Genomic DNA, 27,695 nt, shown 5'->3' on the forward strand with positions numbered 1-27,695 from the left:
ATAATTTTCCCATTATGTCAGTACACAGCATTGAATCGAATAGTATTAAACAAATCCTTCTTTTTTATATAACTTTATTGGAAAGATTTACAGAATCATATAATATTCATGTAGGCTTTTATCATGGAAGTAGCAAACTGAGGATCCGAATAGGAAACGCCATTGATATTATTAAATTTTACAGAACATGGGAGTCCTGGCCTCTGTTTTACAAAGGTCCAGAATTTTCTTGCTCAGGTCAAAATTTCTCTTGCCATGAATGCTAATTCTGAAAGCCAGCCCTGATCCGCACTCATCATTAAATGGAAGAATCCATGCAGATGTGTCAGACATCCTGCAGTTACTAGAGAGCTACATGACACCGGAGTGAGCCTCCACTGCTAGACAATGGGAGGACATTTCAATCCTCAGATGATGTACTGGACATTTGTTGTTTGTTCTGTTTAGCACGTCCTTTCCTGTCTCTTAATACATTTTCTTTTGGGGACCCACCCCCTCCTCCCTCATAATCCCTGTGGTTTTGGTGGGCCTACACCCAGTCACCCTAGGCTCTAGGAAATATGCCTAGGACCGGGCCAGTCAGCACTTCCATCACAGTGACTGTTTAGGGATTGGCACACAACTCTAAGCCGATGCAAGGAGGCTTGGTCCTGTAATGACGAAGGATGCCTAGACTTGCCAACGGCTACCCGTGTTGAGAAGGTTTTCCTGAGAGTGACAGACCTGCAGGAGAAAACAGAACTGAGAGATGAAGAGTGAGTGGAGGTCCAGCAGCATTATTTAGACGGAAGCTATAACTTCCCTCGAACATTTCTGTTATCTTAACCAACAGGTAGGTTTTTTTGGATTAAACTGATGTGACTAGGGTCTCCATTGCTTATAACCAAAAGAGTCTATCAACTCAAATCTACAAATAATAGTGTAATGAAATTTAAAAGTTATCTGGACAAGATGTCTGGGGAAAGTCCAGAGAGCTCAAATAATTGAAAATTTAAAGAAAATATGAAGAGAATGAATATCTCTAAAATTTTCCAGCTATTTTCAAAAATTAGATTCTCAGCTGGTGATGATAGGTGAGAAAAGATACTATTATGTTTTCACTTCCCATTGTTTACTTTCACAAGCTTGGGTATAAGCATTTTAAGTATTTTAGTCATATTTTAGGCATGAATATTTTAATATTATCATTGATTTTTAAGTAGAGGCTATAATGTTTCTTTAATTACATGTTTTCAAAGGGTTAATTCATTCTTTTAAAAATATTTTATGAAAAAAATATTTTATGAAATATCTCATACATATGGAAATACACTAGAAACATAAAATATAAAAACATATGAGGAGTGCCTTGGTCAGTTAAGCATCTGACTTTTGATCTCACCTCAGGTCTTGCTCTCAGGGTCCTGGGTTCAAACTCGGCATTGGGCTCCATGCTGATCATGGAGCCTATTTAAGGAAAAAAAAAGAAAAAAGAAACATAAGAAATAACATATAATATAACCAACATCTGCATACATACCTATTAGCCTAAGAAATGTATCATTACAAATAAAGTTGAAGCTCTCTTACCTTCTTCTTGGACAAACCCCTCTCCCTCCCTCCTAGAGATAATTACCATTCTGAATTTGTTGTTTACCATTACCATGCATTGCTCCATACTTTATCATACATGTATGAATGCCTGATCAATAAATAGTATTATTTAGGAGATAAATAAGCTTTACATAAGTGGTGTAATAGTGTATGTTTTCTCCTGCAACTTACTTTTTAAGTTAAACCTTATGTTTATGAAATTCATTGATGCTGAAATGAGTAGCTTTCTTTCATTCATTCTCACTACAATATAATATTATATTTCAAGCTCTTAATCAATTGAGAACCCAGCCAGGGGGTGGGGGAAATCTATGAAACAGAATTTTTACTTAACTTTAGCTGAAATTTAAGCATTTCCTTTAATTATAAAGTGGGAAGCCAACCATAGTTATGTGTGACTTTATTACCAAGAGGAATCATGGGTATTTCCATATCACACTATGGTTAATACAGAGAGAGAGTTTGAAATACAGATATTTACTTTGACATTGTTAGTTGTTATCTTGCTACTCTATTTAATGAGTTAATAAAACATATATTACCATATCATAACTTTTTAGTATGCTGATAATAACCATATTTCAATACAATTTGTTTCTTTGTAATCCTATATATTTCAAGGCATTTAAAACATTTTAAACATTTGAGAAGAGGCTCATAGGTCTCATCAGACTGCTAAAGAGGTCCTAGGCACAAACACAGTTAGAAACTTTGCTCTCAAGCAATTCCACACCTAGATATCTGCCTAAAAGAAATGAAAATGCACATCCAGACAAAGACTTACATGGGAATGTTCAAAAAGCACTATTAATAATAGCCAAAAAAAGTGAATGGGTCTATCTATACATTACAATAATACTTTAGCAATTAAAAAGAACTAACTGGGCTCCCTGCATGGAGCCTGCTTCTCCCTCTGCCTGTGTCTCTGCCTCTCTCTCTGTCTCTCTGTCTCTCTCATGAATAAATAAAATCTTAAAAAAAATAAAAATAGAAATAAAAAGAACTATTGATACATGCTACAACATGGATGAATTTCAAAACCATTATACTAAGTGAAAGAAGCCAGATACAAAAGACTAAATTTTAAAATTTCATTTGTATTAAATGTCCAGAAAAGACAAGTATAAAAATAGATACATATAGATACACAGTAAATTAGTTGTTGTCTGGGGGAACCAAGGCAGATGAGATTAACTGCAAATGGGCTGGAGGGATCTTTCTTAGGGTAATGGAAATGTTCTAAAATTGGATTGTGATGATGTTGCACAACTCTAAACGATTTACTAAAAATCATTAATATATGATAAAATGATAAATAAAACGGATGAAATTTATGGTATTTAAATTAAACCTCAGTGAAGCTGTTTAAACAGCAAGAAACTTTGCTCCACTGTACGACCAGATCATTTATTTATTTTTCTATTAAAGGTGGTTTTCATTTTTGTATTTGCTATTAATATAGCAATATTGCTTTGAGCATTCTTGTACATATCTCCTTCTGCACCCCCTGGGCATGTCTCTGTGCTGTATAGCTAGAGGCAAAATTACTATATTACTTCAACTTTGCCAGATATTGAAATATTGCTTTCCAGATGGTTGCCACAATTTGTATTCTAGCAACAATGTATAAGAATTCTTGTAATTTATAGCCTCACCAATACTTGCTATTGTCAGACTTCTAACTTTTGCAGTCTAGTAAGTATGAAATGGTATCTTGTTTTAATTTTCGTTGCAACATTCTCATCTGGTAGGAGACACCGTTTTGCCTTCTGTGGCCAAGGGCAAGACAGTGTAGTGGTTAGATGCTAAGGGACATTGTGCGTAGGTTTGAATGATGTTTCTACCACTTCCTAGAGATTGTAACTTGGGAAAATTATTTTATAATTTTAGCTATATATAACTTCATATTTTAACTTATTCCTGCAGAACCTGTTTTGTTCTTGTGTCGTTGTGCTTCTCTGAGTAGAATTATTTTATATTTTTCCCTGTTCTCCCTGTAGGGAGTCAAATCACTCCTAAAATATACAAACTATATTGAATGAATAGGTGAGTTACAAAAGTTAGATTTTTATGAAGAAAAAAAGTATCATAGGTAAACTGAAGAACCTCAAAGATACAGCAAAAGTTTTAAAAGAGTAAGAAAAAAAATACAGATTACCTTTCCAGTAAGTAGCAGTGAAGGTGATAATTCACTCTTCAGTGGTAACAATGAAAGCCAAGAAACAATGTACTATCTTCAATAACTGAAAGGAATTAACTGCCAACTAAGAATTCAGTTTGTTCCTTTGCAGTCTTTATATATGTATTTCCTTTTATTCTGGTCCTATTTCACTGACGAGGACCTTTAATTTGGTGTGAAATAAAAATGGTGGGGGAGGGCACCTGTCTCATTCTTGATCTTAAATGTAATGCTTATAACATTTCGCCAATTTGCAAAATGCTTCTGTAGAATTTTTTTGTTAACTATCCTTCATCAGATTAAGGCAGTTCCTTTCAATAATTCATTTTGATCCTTACAAATAGATGCCAAAATTCCTATATCTTTTGAAATTATTCTTTAATCTTTCTTCTTTAATTGTGAATATAATGAAGAGCTTTGCTAGCGTTAAATTATTCTTTCTGGCATAGCGTGAACCCAACTTTGTCATCCTATATTATCTTTTTTATATTTTGCTGAATTCTCTTTACTAGTAATTTGCTTAGAATTTGTGCATAAGTGATCACGTTTGGTCCATAACTTTCCATTCTCCTACTGTCTTGTTTGGGCTTGGTAGATGGTACCCAAGCTGATTCCGTCTGCCACTCCTGCCTCCTCAGTGGTCGTCATTCTGCACTTAAGCCCCACACACTCAGATGTATTGAACATGATCTTTAAACTCTAATTTTTAAAAAGGTTTTTATTTATTTATTTGAGAGAGAGAGAGAGCACAAGCAGTGGGGAGGGGAGTGAGAGGGAGAAGCAGACTCCCCGCTGAGCAGGGACCTCAATGTGGGACTCGATCCCAGGACCCCAAGATCATAACCCGAGTCAAAGGCAAATGCTTAAGCGACTGAGCCACCCACGCGTCCTGATGTTTAGACTCTTATTAATAAAGATTAGAAGTTAGTGTGCTCTTCCTGAACACTCTGAAGTCTCAAATTACATTTTATATATGGATTCCACAACTTAACTTTTTTTTTTTTATGATAGGCACACAGCGAGAGAGAGAGAGAGAGAGAGAGAGAGAGAGGCAGAGACACAGGCAGAGGGAGAAGCAGGCTCCATGCACCGGGAGCCCGACGTGGGATTCGATCCCGGGTCTCCAGGATTGCGCCCTGGGCCAAAGGCAGGCGCCAAACCGCTGCGCCACCCAGGGATCCCCCACAACTTAACTTTTAAATCTCTGATATGAGGGGGACCTGGGTGGCTCAGTGGCTGAGCATCTGCTTTTGGCTCAGGTCATGATCCCAGGGTCCTGGGATCGAGTTCCACATCAGGCTCCCCACATGAAGCCTGCTTTTCCCTCTGCCTGTGTCTGCCTCTCTGTGTTGTTCATGAATAAATAAATAAACTCTTTAGAAAATATATAGGTATTCTGGTTAAGTTAAACTACATTTCAAGTGATCCCATCAAAAAATTGTTATAATTATAGATACTGAATTAGTTCATGCACTTCTGAACTTTTGAAATATCTTGTAATTGGAAGAATTTTCCACACACTAACTTTTGGCTCTATACATTTCACACCATGTTATCCTTCCACTCTTCACATATCTCTGGTGCCAGGGCCCAAAGGACAGTTTATAATATAATGTCTAAACTGTACCTTACATATCATGACTCCAGTGAGGTCCACAGAGCAGACAGTAAATATTTCTGAAAGTCATTCTTTACTGGGACAGCAGCTAGCAGTAACTTAAGTCTATACACAGTAACTGCAAACTACATAAAAATAACCAACAAAACTCAAATCTCTAAGTCGACTTCCCTTTAACCACTCAAAAAAAAAAAATGCTCACAGCCACTGCCATGACAATCTTACACAAGGAGAAATTTGGAGTAGTTAGAATAGAAAGGAAGGGAGATCTTAACCATGGGTTCAACATATATTTTCAAATTTTACAAAAACATATGACTATGTGAACCCATTTCTAGTCTCCCCACAGGGCCTTGGAAGAGACTCATACAAGTGGAAGGCTCTATACCTAAGGCTGTGGCCCTAGGTGGGAAGTGGAGTTTCAATTTTATTATTTTCCATACAGATAAAGAATTGCCTCTGGATGTTTATTGAAAAGTCCACTTTTCCCTCCACTTTTAATCTGCAGTGCCAACTGCTATACATTGAGCTTCTATATAGTTGGGAACCCATTCATATATGCTCACTGCACATGGTTCCTGTTTCCCCTCATGATTAGTTCCTTTTTAAAAATTTTCTGGTCTCGGGAAGCCTGGGTGGCTCAGCGATTGGGTGTCTGCCTTTGGCCCAGGGCATGATTCTGGAATCCAGGATCAAGTCCCGCATCTGGCTCCTTGCAGGGAGCCTGCTTCTGCCTCTGCCTGTGTCTCTTTCTCTCTCTGTGTGTGTCTTTCATGAGTAAATAAATAAAATCTTTAAAAAATTTTTTCTGGTCTCTTAGTGATTTCCTTTATTTCCTATGAGCCCAATAACACAAGAAAATTATGTTTTATGCTGGATCTAGCTGTTTTACAGGAACCAGGCCTCCCAGAATGTCTAATATTCCAGGCTGCCAGAAGCAGCTATGTCTGCCATGAGGGTTCTAAATTTTAGGTATCAGGTCTTGAGATTGCCTGGTCATTCTTGATAGTCCCTTATTCTTATATTTTTGAAACATTTTGTTTTTCTGCATTTTATCAATAAACACATCTGGTGTTCTATAGCTGATAATTTCAGCGTCTGAAGTCTTTGTGGGTCCGATTCTGATTATCTACTATTCCCGTGGACTCACTGGTTTCTCCCTTCTCACAGTATTAGTGACTCGTGATTGCAAACATGCGTTCAATGCATCTTTATCTGTTGTAGTTCTTTGAAGGCTGGCTTAAAGGAGGTTTATTTTTCCTTCATAGAGACCATTTGAATTTGTTCCTTCTAGATGCCTGGGAGCACTTTTAACCCAGGACCACTTTAAAATTAATTCTTGGCTTGAGGGTTTTCAAATAAAACAGAAGTATGAATTTGGGCCACATGTTCTTTTTTTTTTTTCTTCTTTTTTTTAGAGAGAAAGAGAGAGAGCACAATCGGAGGGCGGGGGGAATAGAGGGAGAGGGAGAAGCAGACTTCCTGCTGAATAGGGAGCCTGACTTGGGGCTTGATCCCTGGGCTCAATCCTGGGACTTTAGGATCATGACCTGAGCCAAAGGCAGATGCTTAACCAACTAAGCCACCCAGGCACCTCCTGAGCCACATGTTCTTGAGAGCCAGACTTGGGTTTCAAATTTTGGTGAGAGCATTCCCCTGCCATCATTACTTTATGCCAAGATTGAGACAAATGAGAAAATTTTTCTAGTTCACCTTTTTGTTGAAAGTCTAGCTGTTTGAAGATCAATCATACCTTTAGGCATGGGTTTTCTATCGCAGTGCTTTAGGAACTATCTGTGGTATGTCACCAAAAGAAATTTTTATAAAATACAATTAAAATTAGTTACTAGAAAAATGGATTGCTGCTCAGATGTTACTACACTGTAAAATTATTCTAAAAGTTTCTAAATCTCTTAATTTATGTACATATTTCAACATGGACTGGCAACAGATAATTTACAGACCGCTCTGCAAGCCCCACTTTGGGTAGTACAATCCTATCATTCTTCCCACCTTGGGCCGACCCTAAGCTTTATCTCCTATTCCCACACCCCCCATAGCCTTCAAAATGGAAGTTCAAAGTCTATTGAAATGGGAGATGTCAGAGTCCTGGGTGGATTGGGCACCTACTGGCTTATCTCTTGATTCTTGCTTTTGCTTCATTTTTTACATCTTGTAGATTTGTCTTTATATGTCACTACTTTGGCAGTGCATTAAAAGCGGTTTCACCATGATCCAGTGTTCCCTCTCCTCACTGAAATATATGCATAAGTTCACCAAAAGACATGCACAAAAGTAATTTTTAACCACATTTTTTTAGTTGGCCCAAACTGAAAATAGCCAAAATTTCCATTAACGGTAGACAAATAAATTGTGATCCTCACCATATACTGTATGGTAATAAGAATGAACAAACTATTGCTACACGCAGCAACTGGATGATTCTTAAAAACATGACGTTGAGTTAAAGATGCCAGGCATAAAATCACATATATTGCATAACTCTGTTTACATAAAGTTTAAAAACAGGTGAAATGAACCATCTTGAAGACATGTTATGTCTCTGCTTAAAATCCCTTCCGTGTCTTGGGGGAAGAGTGGTGGCTCCAACAGGTCATAGGCACTTCTGCCTAATGTTCTCCTGATGCTGCTCATATGGAGTCTTCCATTTGTGAAAATCCATTGAGCTCTGTACTTCTGATTTGCTTACCTTTTGGTGCATATTTATGCTTTATTAAAAGGTTTACTTAAATATATTTAAAAAATAGTTTATCCAGCAATAGTCACTAATCTGCAAAAGCCTGAAAATTGGGCACGATCTTTTCCCTCCCCTTAGCCCTGTGTCTAGTGATTCAGTCTATCACACGGGGCTGTGGGTCTTTTAAATATTCCCCATTCCGCCCTCCTCCCCTCCTTCTCCTCCCAGACCATCATCTCAGCTGAGCTACTTGTACCACATCTGAGTCTTCTCTCCGTATTTACCTTCATGCTCCCCAATCCAATGTAACCAAGATGACCCAAGGTGTCCCTCAAATGTATATGACCTCGGGGTATGTCCCTGTTTACAATCCCTTCAGTGCCACCCCACTGCTTTCAGCAAGAAGACCCTGCTGTGGTTGAAAAGGCCCTGCCCAGCCTATCTACTGCTGTGCTCACAGCTCATCAGGGCCAGTCTCCCTTGATGCTCTTTACTCCATCAGCTCTGACATGCTTTCAGGTCTGGAATCCACCACTTTGCTTTCCCCGTCGTCATCTTCTTCACACAGAGGTGCTCTGGGCTGAAATATGTTTTTTCTCCTTCTTCCTCAGCCCTTTTTACCAAACTAATTGCTCATAAATCCTAACCTCACCCTCTTGCTCAGGTAAATCTCCACTGTTCTTTTTCCCTTCTCATGCTGTATTCCCCTTTAAAGCATGCATCACTTTTATAAGTCCCTCATTGATTGTAGTAATTGATGTTGATATCTGTCTCTCCCACTGAAATGTAAGCTTTATGGAGCAGGAATTGCATCGGTCTTGTTCACCACTTTTCCCAGAACCTAACACAGTGCTCTACTTGTCATAGTCGTTCAATTAATATTTGCCGAGTAAATGAATGAATTAATAATGTACTTTGCTATACTGTAACAGAAAGTGCGCTAGAGACAATTATGCTAAAATATTCACCGGACATTTATTTAAACCCTTGGAGAAATTTAGCAGAATATTTTTTCCTCAGAAAGTTTTTGGCATTTAAAAATTAATTAATTCCTTCAGATCATGTCACTTCTTGACCTAAATCTTCCCCATCGTATTGATGTGATCTGGCCCCTTCCTGCTTCTCTGGCCTCATCCCTTACTACTCTTCCCTTGTCATGCTGCTCTTCCTGAGCCTTGAACATCCCAAGCATTGTCCTGCTTTAGGGCTTTCATACTAGTTCTATGGTCTTGTTGGATTGTTTTCCGCCTACATGTTCACATGGTGGACTCATCCATATTCATGAAGTTTCCAATTTCACTCTCCAGAGAAGTTTCCCCTGCCGCTTCAATCTAAAGGGACCAGTTTGCCTTCGATGCTCTCCACCACATCATCCTGTTTTATTTCTTCGCAGTATTTACCAGTGTCAGGAATTATGTTGTTTTTTTGTGCTCATTTACTGTTCAGTTCCCAACACTAGACTGTAAACTCCATGAGGGCAGGCACTGTACTAGCTTTATTCAGTGCTGTGTCTACTGTATCTAGCAGTTTGGCACATATGAGATGCTTGATATATATTGATCAAATGACTTAATGAATGTGAAAGTGTAGGAGCATTCATTCATCCTTTGAATGTAGGGCAGTGCTATACAATAGGCCACTCTATGATGATGGAAATATGGATAGACTATGGATTAGTCAATGTTTTCCAGAGAAACAGAATGATTAGGATCTCTCTCTCCCTATCTAGATATATATAAGAGGGTGTTTCCTATAGTAATTGGCTCATGTGGTTATAAAAGCAGAAAAGTCCCACAGTCCGCCATCTGTAAACTGGAGAGCTAAGAAAGTCCATGGCATAATCTAGTCTAAGTCTGAAGGCCTAATAGTGTTAAGTCCTGATTTGAGTCCCAGAACTTGAGAACTAGGGGCACAGATGTCTAGGGGCAGGAGAAGATAGATGTGTCAGCTCAAGCAGGAAGAGAGGGTTCTCCATTCCTAATAGAACTTTTTTGTTCTTTTAGGGCCCTCAATGAATTGGGTGATGCCCACCAACATTGGGGAAGGCCATCTGCTTTGCTCAGTTTGCCAACTGAAATGCTAATCTCTTCCCATAACACTCTAATAGAAACACTCAGAAATAATGTTTTACCAGGCATCCCTTGGTCCCGTCAAGCTGACATACAAAATGAACTATCATAGTCTATAAGTCTGCTCTGTCCAATATAGTAAATATTAAACACATGTAGTTATTGAATGCTCGATATGTGCCTCATGCGCCTGAAAAACTCAATTTTAAATTTTGTTTAATTTCAATTTGAATAGAACCTGTAGGCTAGGGCCTACCATAATGGACACTGCAGCTCTAGAGAACCTGATTTAGGATGGGGGGTAGGCAAGGTCAGGGAAAGGTCTGAGAGGAAAAAAGCATGCAAATGGAGATGTGGAGGCTGAGTTAACAGCATCCAAGTGGGGGGTGAAGTGGAGGAAGGAAGGCTGAGAGTGTGTACTTAGGGTATAAGGATTGGAAAGGACATGCTAGAGAGAAAAGACAGAATCCTTGGAAGTAGAGAAGCTTAAAAAGAGAGAGAGAGAGAGAGAGAGAGATTTTTAGTGTTGAGGAATTGGGATCTTTTTCAGAAATTTTATGACACGATGACATTTTATTGACCTGTGGTTTATCTCATTTTTGTATTTAAATTTGGGGTGCATTAAGTGACATGTGCTGGCAGGACATGCATATCAGAACCAGTCCTTTCCCAGTGAAGTTTCAGTCCCTGGAGACTTCACTAACCCTTCTTTTGCTTAAGAGTCTCAACCTTTTCAGATTGTACCGTATTTTACAAGTAATAGGTTTGGGAAGTTTACTTTTGTGTAAGGAAGGGTTTCCTGTTATTTGGCCCTTTATTACTACTTTAAAGTTTAAAGAGTTGATTGATTCCAGTTTGTTCACTCTCTCCATATATATGTATATATACACACATATATATTTATATTATTATATATTTACATAATATACATATTTATATTATACATATTGATATTATATTATGTGATATATATATTATATAATTTTATATACTTTCTGCTTGACTTTTCCAGAGTAAATAAGAGTAGAAGTTTACTTTCTCACACATATCAAAACATTTGCTACTTGGGGGTCAAAAAATAAATAAAAGGCAGACAGTGAGTGCATTCTTACAACTTTTAAAAGTGATTCAATGTCTGTTTTGTATTTTTTAAATTTTTTTTCTGTTTTGTATTTTTATCTGGATTGATCATCTCCCAATGATTTGAAAGTTGTGGATCTGATTTTATATGCATATACATACACAATATATGTGTTTCCCATTGTGTTATAATTATTCGAATTCAATACTGGGCAATGATTTCTAATTCCCAGAAAGAAAGGATTTATAGTCTAAAAATGCCTATGTGTAATTTTTTTGGTAGACTAATTACCACTTCAGAGCAGTTTTAATTAAAAAAGAATCTTACCCCATTTAAGCTCCCTTTCCCACAGATTTACTCATTTTTCACCCCTGACACCACTTTTTATTTTTTGCAGATTTTTTTTTTTTTTGATGACGGCCAATTTTTCTTGAAAAGCATTTCTCTACTTTCCTACTTAGTTTGAAGGCTTGTAGATTTTCTGGACCAGACAGATATTCTTGAAGATGTTTATTATGACTTATGAAATAGAAATAAGATCTAAGGCTTAGCACAGGAGCTGGGAAACTGGAAGTTTTGACCTGTAACCTACTTTGCCTTCTCTTGTGGGACTTAAAGTACACTGCTCTATGAGGAAGATGCTAATTCCTGATGTTCAAGGTGATTCTATATAGATCTTGTGTATTATTTTTAAGATTATTAAAAAGTATTAATAATAGCGAGTTGAACTGGGTCTGACTGTGAAAGTATCAGAGATGTGTAAACTTGGACCTCTATTACTGTAAGAACACAAGTATTCATGTTTGTCCAAAGGACTGCTAAGGGGGGTGTACCAGCATCTACCCCTTTCTTAAGCAACTCCACACCACTCAGGGCATTATTTAAACAGTCTCTGTGTCTGTTAATGAACAACCACGGGGCTGAAGTCAGAGGTTTGAGCCTGAGTAGTTAAGAGTATAAAAGTCACCAAAATACAATAGCGAAGTAATGTTGTAAAAAGTGAAGAAAGCACAGTAAAAGGGGAAGGTTGGAGGGCAGCCCAGGTGGCTCAGCGGTTTAGCATCGCCTTCGGCCCAGGGCCTGATCCTGGAGCCCCGGGATCGAGTCCCATGTCGGGCTCCCTGCATGGAGCCTGCTTCTCCCTCTGCCTGTGTCCCTGCCTTTCTCTCTCTCTGTGTGTCTCTCATGAATAAATAAATAAAATCTTAAAAAAAAAATAAAAGGGGAAGGTTGGAAAATGAACTTGGTTACATCAATTGAATGCCAAGAAAGCCATGGAGAGATGTACAAGAGAATATCTCCTACAGAATAGAAAGAGGGGGACCTCTGGGAATTGGCAACCTTCTGGGAATTAAGTGCCAGTTATGTCCTGGACCAATTATCGGTGCTTTTCCTCAAGACAATTTTTTCTTTTTTAGAAAATTGTATTTATTTATTTTAGAGAGAAGGAGAGAGACCATGCGAGTGGGGTGAGGGGCAGAGGGAGAGAATCTCAAGCAGACTCCTTGCTGAACCCAGAGCCTGATGCAGGGCTTGATCTCACAACCCATGAGATCATGACATGAACCAAAACCAAGAGTCAGAAGCTCAATGGACGGAGCCACCCAGGTGCCCCTAAAGACTATTTAAAGCAGCAACCTTGGCAACAAGCATGGCCAGATTTGATCCCAGACTCCTCTTCTTAGTGAGGGCCCTTGTCAAATCACTTAACTTCCATGACTCTTACCTTTCTTTTCTGAAAAGTGAGGATAATTATATCTACTTCACAGGGTAATGTAAGGATTAAATGAGGTAATCTGATGTTAGTAAAGAATTGTTGTCTTCCCATCCCTCGAACAATACCAATATGCGTTCCTTAGAAGTGGTTTGAGCTGGTTAAGTGCCGGGACTCTGGAATCAGATTTAAGTCATGGCTCTCTCACTTACCAGCTGTGTGACCTTGGACAAGTTACTTGACCTCTCTGTGCTTCACGTTCATAACACGTAAAATGATGATCTTGAGAGTACTTTCCCCATAAAGTTGTTATGAGGATTAGAAGAGGTTAATGTATGAAGTGTTTAGGATAGCACTTTGGCACACAGTAAACATGTGAAAGTGTCAGCTAAAAATGTGCAACGGTTTGGATTCTTTCTAGCAGTGATTCATTTTGTCTTAGGTTATGTGCACATAACGGGGTGGGAAGATATGGTAACAGTTATGCCAGCTGTGGGGTAAGTTTCTTGTAATTCTGTTTGGGGCAACGCTGCCTGCTGTGAACAGGTGGTGGTGGTAGTTGGCCTTCCAGCTAAGGTTGTCGATGGTTGCAGGGCTTTCTGGGTGAGAGCCTTGCAGGGCCGGCAGCCAGCCGGTCTCGCATCCAGCCTTTGTGACTGATGTTGGGCAAATGAACATTTCTGACTGTTTCTTCCCTTGTGAAATGGGTAATTTTATTTTTATTTTTTTGCCTCTGGGGTGGTGTGCCTGTAACATGTGGTAATTTACCTACAGCCCATGTAGCCTGCACCCAGCACGGAGCTGAGGGGTGACCATGATTACATCAAATATATGTAGAGCAGCTGGGCCCTCGGGGCTCGTAGCGGGGAGCACAGAAGGCAGCTGGGGGGGGCCCTTCCGGCCGGTCTGAGCTCGGTCTGGGTAAGACGAAGAAGAAGCAAGGTCTTATTTGTGCAACGGAATGACTGCGGAGGTCCCCCCCTTGGACCCTGCCTTTCACCCCCCCCCCCCATAGGCACAGACACCATCCTTTCCAGTTTTATGATCTAGTCATCTCCGTCCGTGCGGGTGTCTCTGGGCTGGGCGGTTAGCAGGCGTGGGCGGGGACAAGCGCTGACACCTGGCCTGACACCTGGCCTGACACCTGCCGCCGCGCCGCTGTCCGCGGGCTCGCTCGGGGCGCCCCGGGGCTGCGGCCGTCCCCGCCCGGGAACGCGCTTCCCATCGCTTCCCCGCGGGCCCGGCGGCCGCGCAGTAGCCCCCGCCCCGGTCGCCGCTGCCGGCGTCCCCCGGAACGCGCTCCCCTTCCCCGTTTCGGGGACGTTGGTCGCGGCTGACATTTAAAGGAAATAAACACTGACTTTCAGAATCAGCAGGTCCCCCGCGCGCGGGCGGCGACGAGCGCCTGTCGGGGCTGCCAGGGCCGCTGCCGCTCGGTCTCGCCGGCCGCCCGGCTGCGGCTGCGGCTGCGGTCGGGGCTGGGGCTGCGGTCGGGGCTGCGGCTGCGGAGGACCGGGCGGGGGCGGCCGGGCGGGGGCGCATCCCCGCCAGCAGCGAGGCCGCGGGGCCCCGAGGGGCGCGGGGCGTGGGGCGCGGGCGGCGCAGACAAAGAGGCGGGCTGGGCCCGGCCGCCGCCGCTCGGCCCCCGCCCCCCGCCCCCCGCCTCTCGCCCCTCGCCGCGGGGGCCCCGACAGCGCCCCTCCCGGGACCGGCGGCGGGGGGCGGGGGGCGGGGGCCGGCGGGGCCCGAGGTGCGCGCGGCGAGCGGGGCGGAGCGGGCGGGGGCCGGCGGGGGCCGGGCGGGCGCGCGAGGGGCGGGCGCGGGGCGGGGGCGCGGCCGGGACACGTGTGGCGGCGGCGGCGGCGGCGGGCGGGGCGGGGGGCCGGGGCGCCCGGGGCTTTAAGAAGGTGCGGAGCGGGGCGGGCGCTTTCCCAGGCCCGGCCGAGGGGCGTCGCGCGGCGGCGGCGGCGGCGGAGGGAGGCGCACGGCGGAGGCGGACGACGCGCTCCCGGCGCCCGCAGCCCGCGCCGGCTCCCCCGCGGCCGCCAGAAAGTTTGCGGGCCGCGGCCTCGCGCGGAACTTCCCGGCGGGGCCGCCCCGAGCCCGCCCCTCCCCGCGGGGCCGCCGGCGGCATGGAGCGCAGCTGGGCCCCGCGGACGTGGCTCGTGGCGCTGCTGCTCGGGGCGACGCTGGGGGCGCGCGCGGCGGGCCCCTCGCCGGGCTCCTCGCCGGGCTCCTCGCCGGGCCCCTGGCCGCGCTCCTCGCCGCGCTTCTCGCCCTTCTTCTTCCTGTGCACGCACCACGGGGAGCTGGCCGGGGACGGCGAGCAGGGCGAGGTGCTCATCTCCCTGCACCTCGCGGGCAACCCCACCTACTACGTGCCGGGGCAGGAGTACCACGGTAGGTAGCGCCCGCGCCCGCGCCGCCTCCGCGCCTCCCCGCCGCCTCCCCGCCGCCTCCCCGCCGCGCCCCGGGCCCCGCGCTCCGCGGCCGCCGCGCCGCAAAGTTGCCGGACCGAGCGGCGACCCGGGCAGCGCCCCCCGCCCCCGCCCCCGCCCCCGCTCGCCGGCCGGACCTTTGTCCTGGCGCCCGGCCCCGGCCGGTGACCGAGGGGCGCGCCCGTCCCCGCCGCGAAGTTCCCGCCGCCCGAGCCCACAGGGACGGGTCCCCGCCGCGTCCCGAGTACACGGGTTTAAGGGGAGAGAGAGAGAGAGAGAAAAGATTGCTCTTACTTTGAACGTGCTGCTTGTTGTCAAAAGTGATCCCTGTGTTGTTTATTGATGACTCTGTCTTTTATCTGCACAGCTTTGATTTCCAGGTAAGGGCTGCAAGCCCCTTATGGTGTAAAGGTACCTTTTTCTTTCTTTCTTTCCTTTTTTTTAAAAGGATCATTGCGGAGTCCTTCATCAAAATCAGACGCTGAGGAAGTCTACTGTAGCTCCGAGAAATACGATTTTATATGATGCCTGTATTTTGACTGTTTTAAGCCAGTACATCGAGGATGTGGGGGAAATGCGATATTGTCCATTTTCTGTAATTTCCCCTGGCACTCCTGAAGATCGCGCCTCCGTGGTGCTTCTAACGGTGTGACAGGCACTCTTTGATTAGAATTTCAAGGCAAAAAAATACCTGCACCCAACCAAATAGAGACTATTGCCTAGTGATCTCATGTTGTAGTTTCGATGTCTTGTAGGCTCGTAACAATTACTGACATAGCGGGAGATAATCCACCGAGCAGCTGGCATTTCAGATAAACATGCATGTACGAATGATAAGAGTCCTTAAGTTTTCTGTTTTCTTAAAACACACACACACACACACCTTCATGTCTGCTTTAAAATGTTTTACGTCAATAAATGCTTTCTAGAGGTCTAAAATCGTGCTCTTACAACTTTCTTGTGCGTGATGGCAGACTTGTCTGTAAAGTAGGAGTCAAATTCAGGGGGAATTTTAGACTTTGAAAAATTAATTTTCTGTAACGAGTCCCTTCCTTAATAAAGTGTTTCTCTCATTCCCTTCCCAAGAATGTTCTGGCATTTTTCTCTGATATCTCAAGAATCTTTAAGTGGAAAGACCAGCCAATATGATGGCAACCCAGACCTAACCCAAAGACTGATTGATTGAGCCTGTCACTTGGTGTGACCCTTAGCAGAGGTGCTCGCCTGTCATTAGTCTAAGTGAGAGTGGTAGGTAAGTGAGCCAAAGCTGGGCTAAAAGGTATGATTGTCAGGTAGTGATGGAAGACCATGGTGATAATACAAAGCTTTGTTATTGGGGGTCCCCCCCCTCTGTTTTCCGCATCCTTTGTAAGGTGCTGGCATAGAAAACTTAATACTAAAATATGACATAGCCTTTGCTTTTGCTCTAAAGCTAGCAAATAGAAGTCATCCAGAGACTGACCATAATCACATCCCTAAGTCTGAAAAAGAATGAGTGCTAGAGAGTAAGAAAAAAGTGTAATACTTCAAGTTGGACATTGTGGGGAAAGCTTCAATTTCTACCTCGTTTCTGCCATCAGAAAAGGTAGAGGAATTTTATTATGCAGCTTCAAGAAGTTCGGATTATTATAAACTTTGAGAATCATTAATGTCATATTTTTTTAAAAAAGATTTTATTTTATTCATGAGACACACACACAGAGGCAGAGACAAGAGGGAGAAGCAGGCTCCACGCAGGGGCTCCAGGATCACGTCCTGAGGCTGAAGGAGGCGCTAAACCGTTACATCAAACGCTTAGATTTTTAAAAAGATTTTATTTATTTATTCATGAGACACCCAGAGAGAGAGGCAGAGACACAGGCAGAGGGAGAAGCAGGCTCCCTGTGGGGAGCTCGATGCAAGACTGGATCCCTGGACTCGGGATCACGACAGGAGCCAAAGGCAGATGCTCGACCACTGAGCCACCCAGGTGTCCCAAACACTTAGATTTGAAACTGCCTGTAGCTTCAGGCCTTCAGTAAGAGTTTTTCCCTGTAAAATGTTCTACAGGTAGAAGAATTGTTTAAAAATGAAATGATGCTTCCTTGTGTGTCTTCTTTTTTAGACTTTTAAAAATTAAGGTTAAAATTATATAGCATCTTTAGGAATTGAATTGATGAGGGGAAAACTTAATATACATTTCTGGTTGGCTCAACATATATGAGACCAAAATAGCAGATCATTCAAAATTTTTTAAAGCTCACAAATCTGTAAAATACTAGCTTCAGGTTTTGTTTCTAACCTTCTCAATCTTTAAAGGTAGCTATTATGTCAGGAAAAATCGGTCTTATTGATGATTTACATCGAACTCATCATCTGGAGCAATCATGTTTGGGTAGAGGTGATGGGTGTCACTTTCTTACCTAAGAGAATGCATCGAGATGGAAGAGGTGTGTACAAGGGCCCCTAACACAGAACGTTACTGTGGGTCAGACTATGTCAGCTGCCCTCGGAGACTTGTGCTGTGTGACTGAGCTCAGGATGTGAAATGCAGAGGCAGAAATCACTCTCGTATAAGCGTGGTTCAAAATTACAGGTCTCTGTATGTGTAATCTTTATGCAAAGATCTTATTGAACATTTTTTGGGATGCCTTGGTGGTTCAGTCGGTTAAGTGTCTCCCTTCAGCTCAGGTCATGATCCTGGGGTCCTGGGTTTGGAGCCCTGCAGCATTGGGCTCTCTGCTTGGTGAAGAGTCTGCTTCTCCCTTTCTTTCTGCCCCTCCCCCCATGCTCTCTCTTTCTTTCAAATAAATAAATAAAAATTTAAAAAATCTTTCAAAAAACAAAAATATAATACTAAAGAATTTGAAGCTTGCATGTCTAACAGAGTTGTCATATTTCCAACATTAAGTAGTGTACCTATGTATTTGCAGTTTGGGCAACTCTATAAACAGTGCATGATTACTTCTACTAGTTTTCATCTCTTAATTAAAGTATGTCACTCGTTATCTCTGTTTTCATCTGCTCATTCATTCATTCATTCATTCATGAGAGAGTGGGGTGGGGGGAGAATCTTAAGCAGGCTACATGCCCAGCACAGAGACTGGCACAGGGCTCAAGCTCACAACCCTGAATTCATGACTTGAGCTGAAATCAAGAGTTAGATGTTTACCCGACTGAGCACCCTCATCTTCTTACATCTTTTAAATTCTGTTGTCTGACTTTCTTCAGATGGCATCATTAGTCACAGTGAACTGTGGTGTCCTTGCATGTGTATACCACATTGTAGAAGCTCAGCAGAAAGAGATCTTGCGTATATCATGTTGAATTGGAAAGGTCTCAGGATCAAAACGATCCTTCCTTCCTTCCTTCCTTCCTTCCTTCCTTCCTTCCTTCCTTCCTTCCTTCCTTCCTTCCTTCCTTCCTTCCTTCCTTCCTTCCTTCCTTCCTTCCTTCCTTCCTTCCTTCCTTCCTTCCAGGATTTACTGTTTTTGCACAAGTCCCAAAATATGGTCAGTTTCCACAATATGATTTCCAGGACCAAACCTAATTTTTTTTTTTTTTTTTAGAAGTTTGTGAATAACGGGCAGATAGGAAATAGAAACCTAGTTGGTCTAGCCGGGTGGCCATTTCTCCTTGCTAACCAAGCCTGGCAATTCTCTGCTCCTTCTCCTAGGGACCAGGGCAGTATTGTGAAACATGCAAAGGTCGAGTTGATGTCTGCACCTTTCCCTTCCCTTGATAATCCCTTTTCCTCCCCCTCAACCTCAGGTTTCTACCTATCCTTTTTTTTTGTTTGTTTACAACTTCCTCCCCCAGCTGATTTGTGGAGACTGTGACTCATCAATACTAAATTTTCCCACAGTCTTAATTACACTGGTAGAAAAATATTTTTCCTTTTTCTTTTTGTTCGGAAGAATTTTAAGCATCACCTAGCAGGCAGATAATATATTTTGGGATAGAAAGACTTTTAGAAATCCCTGAAATCATGTATTAAGAACCTACCTGCTCACAAGATTGGCTTTACTCAGTCACCATCAGAGAGGAGAGGTCAGACATTAGAAAAAGCATCTATGAAAGCCAAGCATAGGTAAATGAGTCTGGAAAGTGTCTGAGCTCGGGTAACACAATTTATCTGAGTCCCAAAATAGGCTAGAGTCCCTATTATTAAGGGGGTGTGAGGTGAAAGGAAGTGTTCCCTTATAGTGAAAAAATATTCTAAAATATTGAGGGAAAAATTATCTTTAGCAGAACTGAATTAGTGATATGGTGTATTGCTTAATAGGGGGATTGTATTGTATTTTGTAAATGCAGTAGCACTGTTGGTACGTCTTGCATGCTATGTTTCCATTCCATTATTTATTTAATTGTGTTGTGGGGTGATTGGGAAAATCAATTTCTACTGCTAAAACAGCATTTACAAAAAAAAAGACATAATTGGACAAAGAGCACTTTGTTATAACAGTCACCGATACTACTATTATTAATACATGTGTTCTGGAATCAACGGTTGCTACTTAAAAATCACTGTTTGAAGGCAGTGCAATGTAGTGACCTTTCAAATATAGGAATGATATATATGTCAGGCATAATTTTTGGTAATATACTCCAGATAAAATTCCTTTCAAAGAAATGATTTTATCATCTGAATTAAAGTAATCTGATGTTGCTAAGGTAACTATTGTTTGATCAGGTGTGTAGGTATTTGCCCTTTACCTGTCTCCTGATTCCAGAATCAGCACATTTAAACTCTTAGGATAATTTGTCAGATGCAATTTATAAGTGAACTGCAGCTGTGTCCTACTTGTATGTGACTGTGAAAATTGACCAGTTTAAAGCATTTTGCTCTACTTGTTATATATTTCATCTCACTCTCTACAATTTATTTCACTCATGTTTTACCGATGTGGTTCAAATTGTTTCTTAAATCATATAAATCTTGCCTTAATATATATTCCCCTTGTGAGATTCGATTCCAACTGTAAACTTAAATCGGGTCTTAGACTCATAATTGAAAACACCTCATTTAGGCACATATTCTTACTTTATTCACAGTACATTTCTAGAAATTATTTGATTAGAGTATTACCCTCCAATTTTTATGAATCTTTATTTTAAACTTATTTTTGTTTTCATTAAAAATGTTAAAGAATGAAATAAAGTTGCGTAATTGTAATCATACATTTTTGACAGAACTTACTCCCATAGATTTTTCTTTTCACCTTTAAAAAGTAGGTTATAAGTATTGTAACAAGATTTTAAAGCCCATACAATTGACTTTGAAATTTTTTCCAAATTAGGGGTGCCTGGGTGCTCAGCCAGTAGAGTATATGGCTCATGATCTCAGGTCTTAAAAAAAAAAAAAGAAAGAAAATTTTTAATAAATTAGTTCATTCAAAAGAATAGATCTGAAAGCCTTTTTGATTTATTTTTTTCCTCCCTGGAATTGATCAACTTTATAGAATGACCTGGGAACCTTACATTATCAATTATTTAGAATGTGTTGCATATTAAGCCATAATTGTTCTTTTGATTATTTCAAATGGCACTCACTATGTCTTTAATGTTAACAGATGGTTCCTTAGTATTTCAAATAGCCTTTACTTTTGAAAAGCATAAATAGAGTAATCAGTACTTTTTGAACATTGGCATTTTAAAAATTGTATACTCACACAAAATATAAAGTTCAAAAAAATTTAAGTTCTTTGTGTAATATAAAAATAGCAAAAATGGATGGCCCTATACTCTGTCAGGAAGAGAAGGAAGGTGGAATGCACTCTGTTAAAATGGTAGGTTCATTATCAACAAAGAGAAATGGTTTGGGCTTCGTCTGAGGAATGACATAAACACATACAAAAAGAGAAACTCATTTATCTAAATATTTTGGTTCCAAGAAACGTTTGATTAATCCATCCCACTGATTATTTAGAGTCGTTTATTAAATAACCAAACTGCATAATTTCAGTCTTAAGCAAAAGGTATTAAAAACATATTTTCAGAAATTGAGTTTTCTTTTCTTTTTTTTTTTTTTAGAAATTGAGTTTTCAAATGTGAAGATTTCTTAATGACTGCCCAAATTCAGGAATGGTGTATTTTTTAAAAAAATGATTCTTGGCTGTCCAGTAATTCCCCATGAGGTGATTTTACTTTGGTTTCAGATGTATAGCTCAGAGAGTGATTTTCACCACGGTATCTCAATGATACTCATGCCCATCTCAATGAAGGGAAGAAAGCTTCTAAAGGATTGAATGCTGTGCCTATGGGTTTAGCAATTATTTCTAAGATGTGCTTTGCTAAAACTATACATATTTTTTCCTTCTTTATTCAATCCCATGTAGGAACCAATATAGCAGCAGATGGGGGGATGTGTGGAAGGATCAGTACAAATGTACAGATGTCGATTTGTGGCTTAAGGCAGCTCTAATCACTCAAAAAGCAAAGTGAAGGTAATTAGGTAGCTTTTGAATGCTGCAAAGAAGTAGTTATAGGAACTCTGATGTTCCAGAGTAAACACTGAAACCCAGCTTATCTTTTGATACTAAATTATCTTAGAATAATAAAATTATCCTTAGGAGGAAAAAACTTTATTTGGAAAGCAGAATAAATTAAATTTTATTGATTAAAAGATTCTTTGCAACTAGAGAAGAACTCATTAGTGTTTGCCATTGATGTATGCTGGTCCCCACACACCAAGTAACATGGGGCCATGAGCATAGTTGACCAGTCACTGCTACATTCACCACAGAAATTGACTTTTTCTGCCTTTCCTGCTAAGCCTGCTCTCCTTCCATCTGTATCTCACCTGCTCTGTCCCCCTTGGTCCCTTTCTTCTTCCCGCTAAATTTTCTCATCCTCTTTCCTCCTCCTTCTACCGTGTTGCAGGTCTTTGCTTTCCCTGCTTTACAACTCTCTTCTCTTGTGCGTTCTGTTCTTTCTCTTTTTTCTCTTTTCCTTCTTCCCTTCAGATTTTCTGTCATCATCTCAATTTTTCACTCCATTGTCTGTAACATGAAAAATATCAGTAGATTTATATCAATTATTGTACTCATTGGGTATCTGAAATCATAGAAGCGGATGGGTAGACTTTTATATTATTCTCTTAAAAACTTAATATTTCTGTGACATGCATTTGCCTTTCAAAAAAAAAATCTGGGTTAATTACTCCTAAAAGAAAAGCAGGCCCTTCCTCCTCCATTGTAAAGTGTTTCAGAAAAACTTTCTGGTCTGTCTGTAGCAGTTTGATCCTGAGTTGGCCACTTTCTCCACTGCCCCTTATTTGGTCAGACTGCAGATTCTGAAGTTTATGCACAGAAGCATTTGTACACATTGGGAGGGGAATTTACATTAATTAGAAAACTGCATGCACAATTGGCTTGAATATAAAAGACAGCTCTATCTGGATACATCTGAATGCTTGAATCCAAAGAATCTCTTGTAGTAAACCGATGAAGGACTTTCTCTATCATCACCTCAACCACCTCAAGTCGTCTCTTTTACTTGCTGGTCTCACTGCCAAGGCTCATAACTGCAGTTGTGTAGGTATGAAATAAAGATGCCATCTCATCTGGTTGCTGGCACATAGGTCAAAAAGTGGGGTGGGGGCCTTGGTATAAAACAAACACTAGGTTGGAGATGTGTTGCTCCGGGGTAAGTACCATGGTCTTTCTTGAGCAAGATCTATTTTTTTAAAATTTTTATTTATTTATGATAGTCACAGAGAGAGAGAGAGAGGCAGAGACATAGGCAGAGGGAGAAGCAGGCTCCATGCACCGGGAGCCCGATGTGGGATTCGATCCCGGGTCTCCAGGATCGCGCCCTGGGCCAAAGGCAGGCGCTAAACCGCTGTGCCACCCAGGGATCCCAAGCAAGATCTATTTTATTGTTTTGTGCCATTCAACGATACGTTGGCTGAGAGTTCGGAGTTATTACACTAAAAAAGAATAATCCAGGGAGGTATAGGCATGTGTGTATACAGTGGCAAGAGTGCAAGCTTTGGCAGCAGAGAGGCCTGCATTTGTGTCCTTTCTCTGCCGCTTATTAGTTGTATGCCTTCAGCAGGTTACCTATCAAGTCTTAGTTTTCTGATTGTAATGCAGAAATAATTATATTCATATTTCAAGATTGCAATCATCAAGTGAGATTATGCATATAAGGCACCTGGCACACAATAGGTGCATTTTAGATGGTAGGTTAACATCTGGTACAATCACCCAACATTAGATAAGGGTATTTAAAGTGCTGTATATCAACTAGGAGCCATTTACCCTTGGATTTTGTGCCTTGTCAATATGTGGCAGATTTCAAGAGAAATTTGAAGTTTGGTTATTGAGGAGAGTCATAAAAGTAAAAAAAAAAAAAAAATCAACTCATCAATATGTATGATCAGAAAGTGCTTCCCAGTCAAAATAATATATGACTTGCCTAGAATTAAGAGACTGGTTCTAGTACAATCCAAACTTTTATTAATTTGGCCCATTTCTAACTTAAACCTTCCTGTTCCTAAATTGAGTATTTTTCTTTATTTGGTGGTCATAATATTGACCAAACTTTGTGTATTTAAGTGTAGTCTGGGAGATATGCCAAGATAAGTAAATATTGACATCAGTTTAATGTATTTTGTCAAATCCTATAATATATATGTCTACAACCAATGTAAAATATTTTTAAAATACAAAACTATTTTAAGCCAAACTAGAACTGAGAGAAATTGGTTTTGATAGTGAACCCAGAGCTCAATAGGTCCTCAGGGACTGGTAGAGGAAACTTAGATCCACAAGTGGTTAAGTGGTGAAGTAGAAGGTCACTTCATTTACAATTAAAAAAAATATTGTCAGGATAAAGGCTTTGGCTGTCCACTGAAGCAAAGTGGACAGTCCACTTTAGACAAGTGACTATTAGCAGGTTGTTTGGGAGCATGAAGTTAGATGATCACAATGGCAGATTCCAGCATCTAGGAAAACTTCTCTGGCCAACTCATGTCAACTGAGCTGGTTGTCCTCTTCTTCCCCAGACAGTAGCAGAGGAGGATTATTGTTCCTAGACTCCATAGTGCCCATGATGTCACATACATTGATTGTTGTCTATCTAGTCATTACTGAAACTCTCTTTCTTTACTGATTTTGTTGAGAACAACTATGCATCCAGTTAAAAATACCTCCAAGGCTCCCTTGCCATATAATTTAGTAAGATGAACTGGAAGTCTACCAAATGGGGTCTTTAGAAAGATGATTGATAAAATCAATAAAGGTGATTTTTAGAAAGACTTAGCAAATACTTGGTTTTTGCTTTACTCTTACCACGTTCTTCTAGCCATAGTGTGTGACCTTGAGGGTGATGGTCACATGGTAAGAGTGTACGAGGAATTTAGGGGAGCCTTGATCTTTATTTTTTATGTTGAGAGAGAGAGAGAGAGAGAGCAAGATCATGTACACATGGTAGGGAAGGGGCGGAGGGAGAGGGAGAGAATCTTAAGCAGACTCCATGCCCGGTGCAGAGACCAACATGGGGCTCTATCTCACAACCCTGAGATAAGATTTGAGCCAAAATCAAGAATTGGATGCTTAACTGACCAAGCCATGCAGGTGCCTCAAGAAGGAGCCTTTGTCTTTATTTGTACCTTTGACCAACTATCCCAGCCCTCTTCTGGATTTCTTGTATATTAAGTAAAATTAGGTTCCTATTATGTGCAGGTAAATAATTATTTATTCTAAATGCCCAGATGACCCAATTTACGTTCTTTTTTAGGCTGGTCACAATTCTTTTTTTTTTTTTTTTAAGATTTTATTTATTTATTAGAACAAAGAGGGGGAGCAGCAGATGGACAGGGAGAAGCAGGCTTCCCACTGAGCAGCGAGCTAATGCTGGGCCCCATCCCAGGACCCTGGGATCATGACTTGAGTTGAAGGCAGTGCTTAACCGACTGAGCCACCCAGGCACCCCAGTCACAATTCTTGTATCAAGTTCTAAATTTCTCTGGTCCTTGCATAGAATTACTTTTGGCCTCTTTGATGGAGCTAGGATGTTAACTAAGACACTTTTGATATAAAAAATGTTCCTCAAGGTATGCTACTTCTGCAGGTAGCAAAAATAGTACATTTTATGTTAACTTTTTAGTAATGCTTTGAGAAGTTAACCTGTCCCTGACCTCCAATTTCTAAAGTTTCTTATAACTGACAGCTTATGCTATTTAGTTTCCTTCCCCAAACTTTGTTTCCTGACAATCCTTTCTCTCTAAAATGTACTATCACCATATATAAATCCTGTTGACATTTAAAATACCTAGATGTATGACATGGTTGTAAATGTGAGCTCTGCCCCAACCTTAACCTTGTTTGTTATGTCTGGCTCAGCTTCTAGGACCAAATCCAACATTGTTATTTCTCTTGCTTGCTGTGTGTTGACAGAGGAAACAGGCATTTCAGTCTCACCTTTAGGAACATGTCATCTTTTCATGTAGGCCACCTTTGTTATGAATGTTGAAATATCCTATGATCATAGCTCCAGTTCTTTTCTTACTTCCTTTTCTCACAGAAACACTTCCTGCATTCTTATGCTGAAAAAAAAAAAAGTCTTATGTCTAGTGTTTGTGATGGAGGAATATACAGAAATTAGTTGGTGTTAGTCTCTTTTAGAAGAAGTGGGTTCACATTCCCATTCCAAGCACTGATACTATCAAAAATTTAAAAAGGCTACTGAAGGACTTAGAAATAAGTTAAGAGCAACATATTAGCAGCAAATCCTAAAGTAGTACTTAGTGTGTGCTAGACACTGATCTAAAATCTTTACATATATTAATTCATGTAATTTTCACATCAACTTTATGAGGAAGGGACTATTATCCTCCTTTTATGGATATAGAAGCTGAGTCCCAGAGAGGTATGTCTTTTGCCCAAGATTTCAGAGCTATTAGGCAGGAGTACTCTGTTGGTCTTGCTCTAGCTGGAATGCATTTATTTGTAGAAATGACACTTATTTCAGGAAAGGGATAATAAGAAATAATAAAAGACATGCCAAGAAGGAGAAAACAACAGTAAAAGCCAATTTTGTTATTTAATATGAATATTGCAAACTTAAACCAGAAGGGTGATATCCATGCCAAGCAAAGTCAGAATTTCAGTCCTAAATAGTCATTGACTAAGACACTATTATTATCTTCCAGAGAAAGCAGGTAGCAGAGATATCGCTTAGTATATACTGTTGATCTGAAAGAGTTAACATGCCTTCAAAGTATGATGACAAAAATATAGAAAAGTGATTTGCAGATTTTGTTCACATTTATTTTTAGCATTTTGATGAACGTGATTTCTATTAAGATTTTAAAGTAGGTAGGAAGTTTGTTCTCTAATAGAAGTTTGTTCACTAATAGAATTAAGTAGAACCAGAATGTAAGAGGAATACAAGAGGAGAATTTTAAACTTAGGCAGGGAGACATTTAAAATTTTTTTCTCTAAAGTTCATGTACTGGTAATATATCTCTTCCTTCAGGAAATTCCTGATGTGTTACCAGTCTGCAGGTATGCAGGTACAGCCTGTGGATTGAGTGATGCAGCACACCCTGAGTCCCGGTGACAACCCCGAGCTCTCTGCAGAGTCTGAGCCACTCAGTACCCAAAGATCTGCTCACACGGAGATATTGACACCAGTGACATCATGTTTACTTTGCACTTGGCTATGTAGGGTTATTTTTTGTACATAGATCCAATCTTTAAAAAGCCTACTTTCTGTTGAGGTCATTTGAATAAGAAAAAAAGAGCAACTGCCAAAGATCCTCTTCTGCCTTACTCACAAATAATTCACCTCCTGCCACAAAGTGCAGAGGTCAGCCTTAGGCTATGTGGCAACCAGGTGAGTGTGACACATGAGGGATTGCAAAGCCATCAGTGTGTAGTCCTGAGAAGCAGGGGCTGCACTTGCCTTGTACTTATGTTAGTAATGCAAATATTTTCTGATTTGTCACCATCATAGTTTATGTCAAAGTTTGCCTTCAGATCTAAACTGAGATCCATTGACCCATGGTGGAAACTAAATCAGAGAGAGGAGGACAGATTCGCAGAAGAATTTCCTGCTTGGGACCCACCGAGGTTCTCAGAGACATGAAGGGAGGCCCATGCTTTTACTAAGAGGGAAAGATTTGCCTCACTGGGTTTTAATGAAAGGGCAGTGGCTTTTATAAAGATATTACCAAAGAATGTAGAGAAGGTCCACATGTAGATGTTTCCTTTTCTCAGGTGGGACAAACCAGATCGTTTCTCCTTTTAGCTTTCCCTGGGGAGTTGTGTGGAGTTGTAGCCCTACTGGGCAAATCTGGGAACCTCAAGTGTGGGTAA

The 27,695-nt window shown here is 41.1% G+C and overlaps 1 protein-coding gene and 1 long non-coding RNA gene across 2 annotated transcripts in view; one reads left to right on the forward strand and one right to left on the reverse strand.

Moving 5' to 3' along the window:
* Positions 1 to 116: 116 nt before the first annotated feature.
* LOC111090907 lies at positions 117 to 16,229 on the reverse strand. The gene is made up of 3 exons (XR_005373202.1): positions 15,685 to 16,229; positions 1,382 to 1,446; positions 117 to 723 (listed from the first exon to the last, which is right to left on the reverse strand). It is a non-coding gene; the product is annotated as an uncharacterized LOC111090907 (long non-coding RNA).
* RELN (reelin) overlaps positions 15,085 to 27,695 on the forward strand; it is a 481,015-nt gene continuing 468,404 nt past the window's right edge. The window contains 1 exon segment of the mRNA XM_038562771.1: positions 15,085 to 15,352. Coding sequence (XP_038418699.1) covers positions 15,085 to 15,352 — 268 coding nt within the window.

The sequence above is a fragment of the Canis lupus genome, chromosome 18, assembly GCF_011100685.1.
Source record: "Canis lupus familiaris isolate Mischka breed German Shepherd chromosome 18, alternate assembly UU_Cfam_GSD_1.0, whole genome shotgun sequence".
Taxonomy (NCBI): domain Eukaryota; kingdom Metazoa; phylum Chordata; class Mammalia; order Carnivora; family Canidae; genus Canis; species Canis lupus.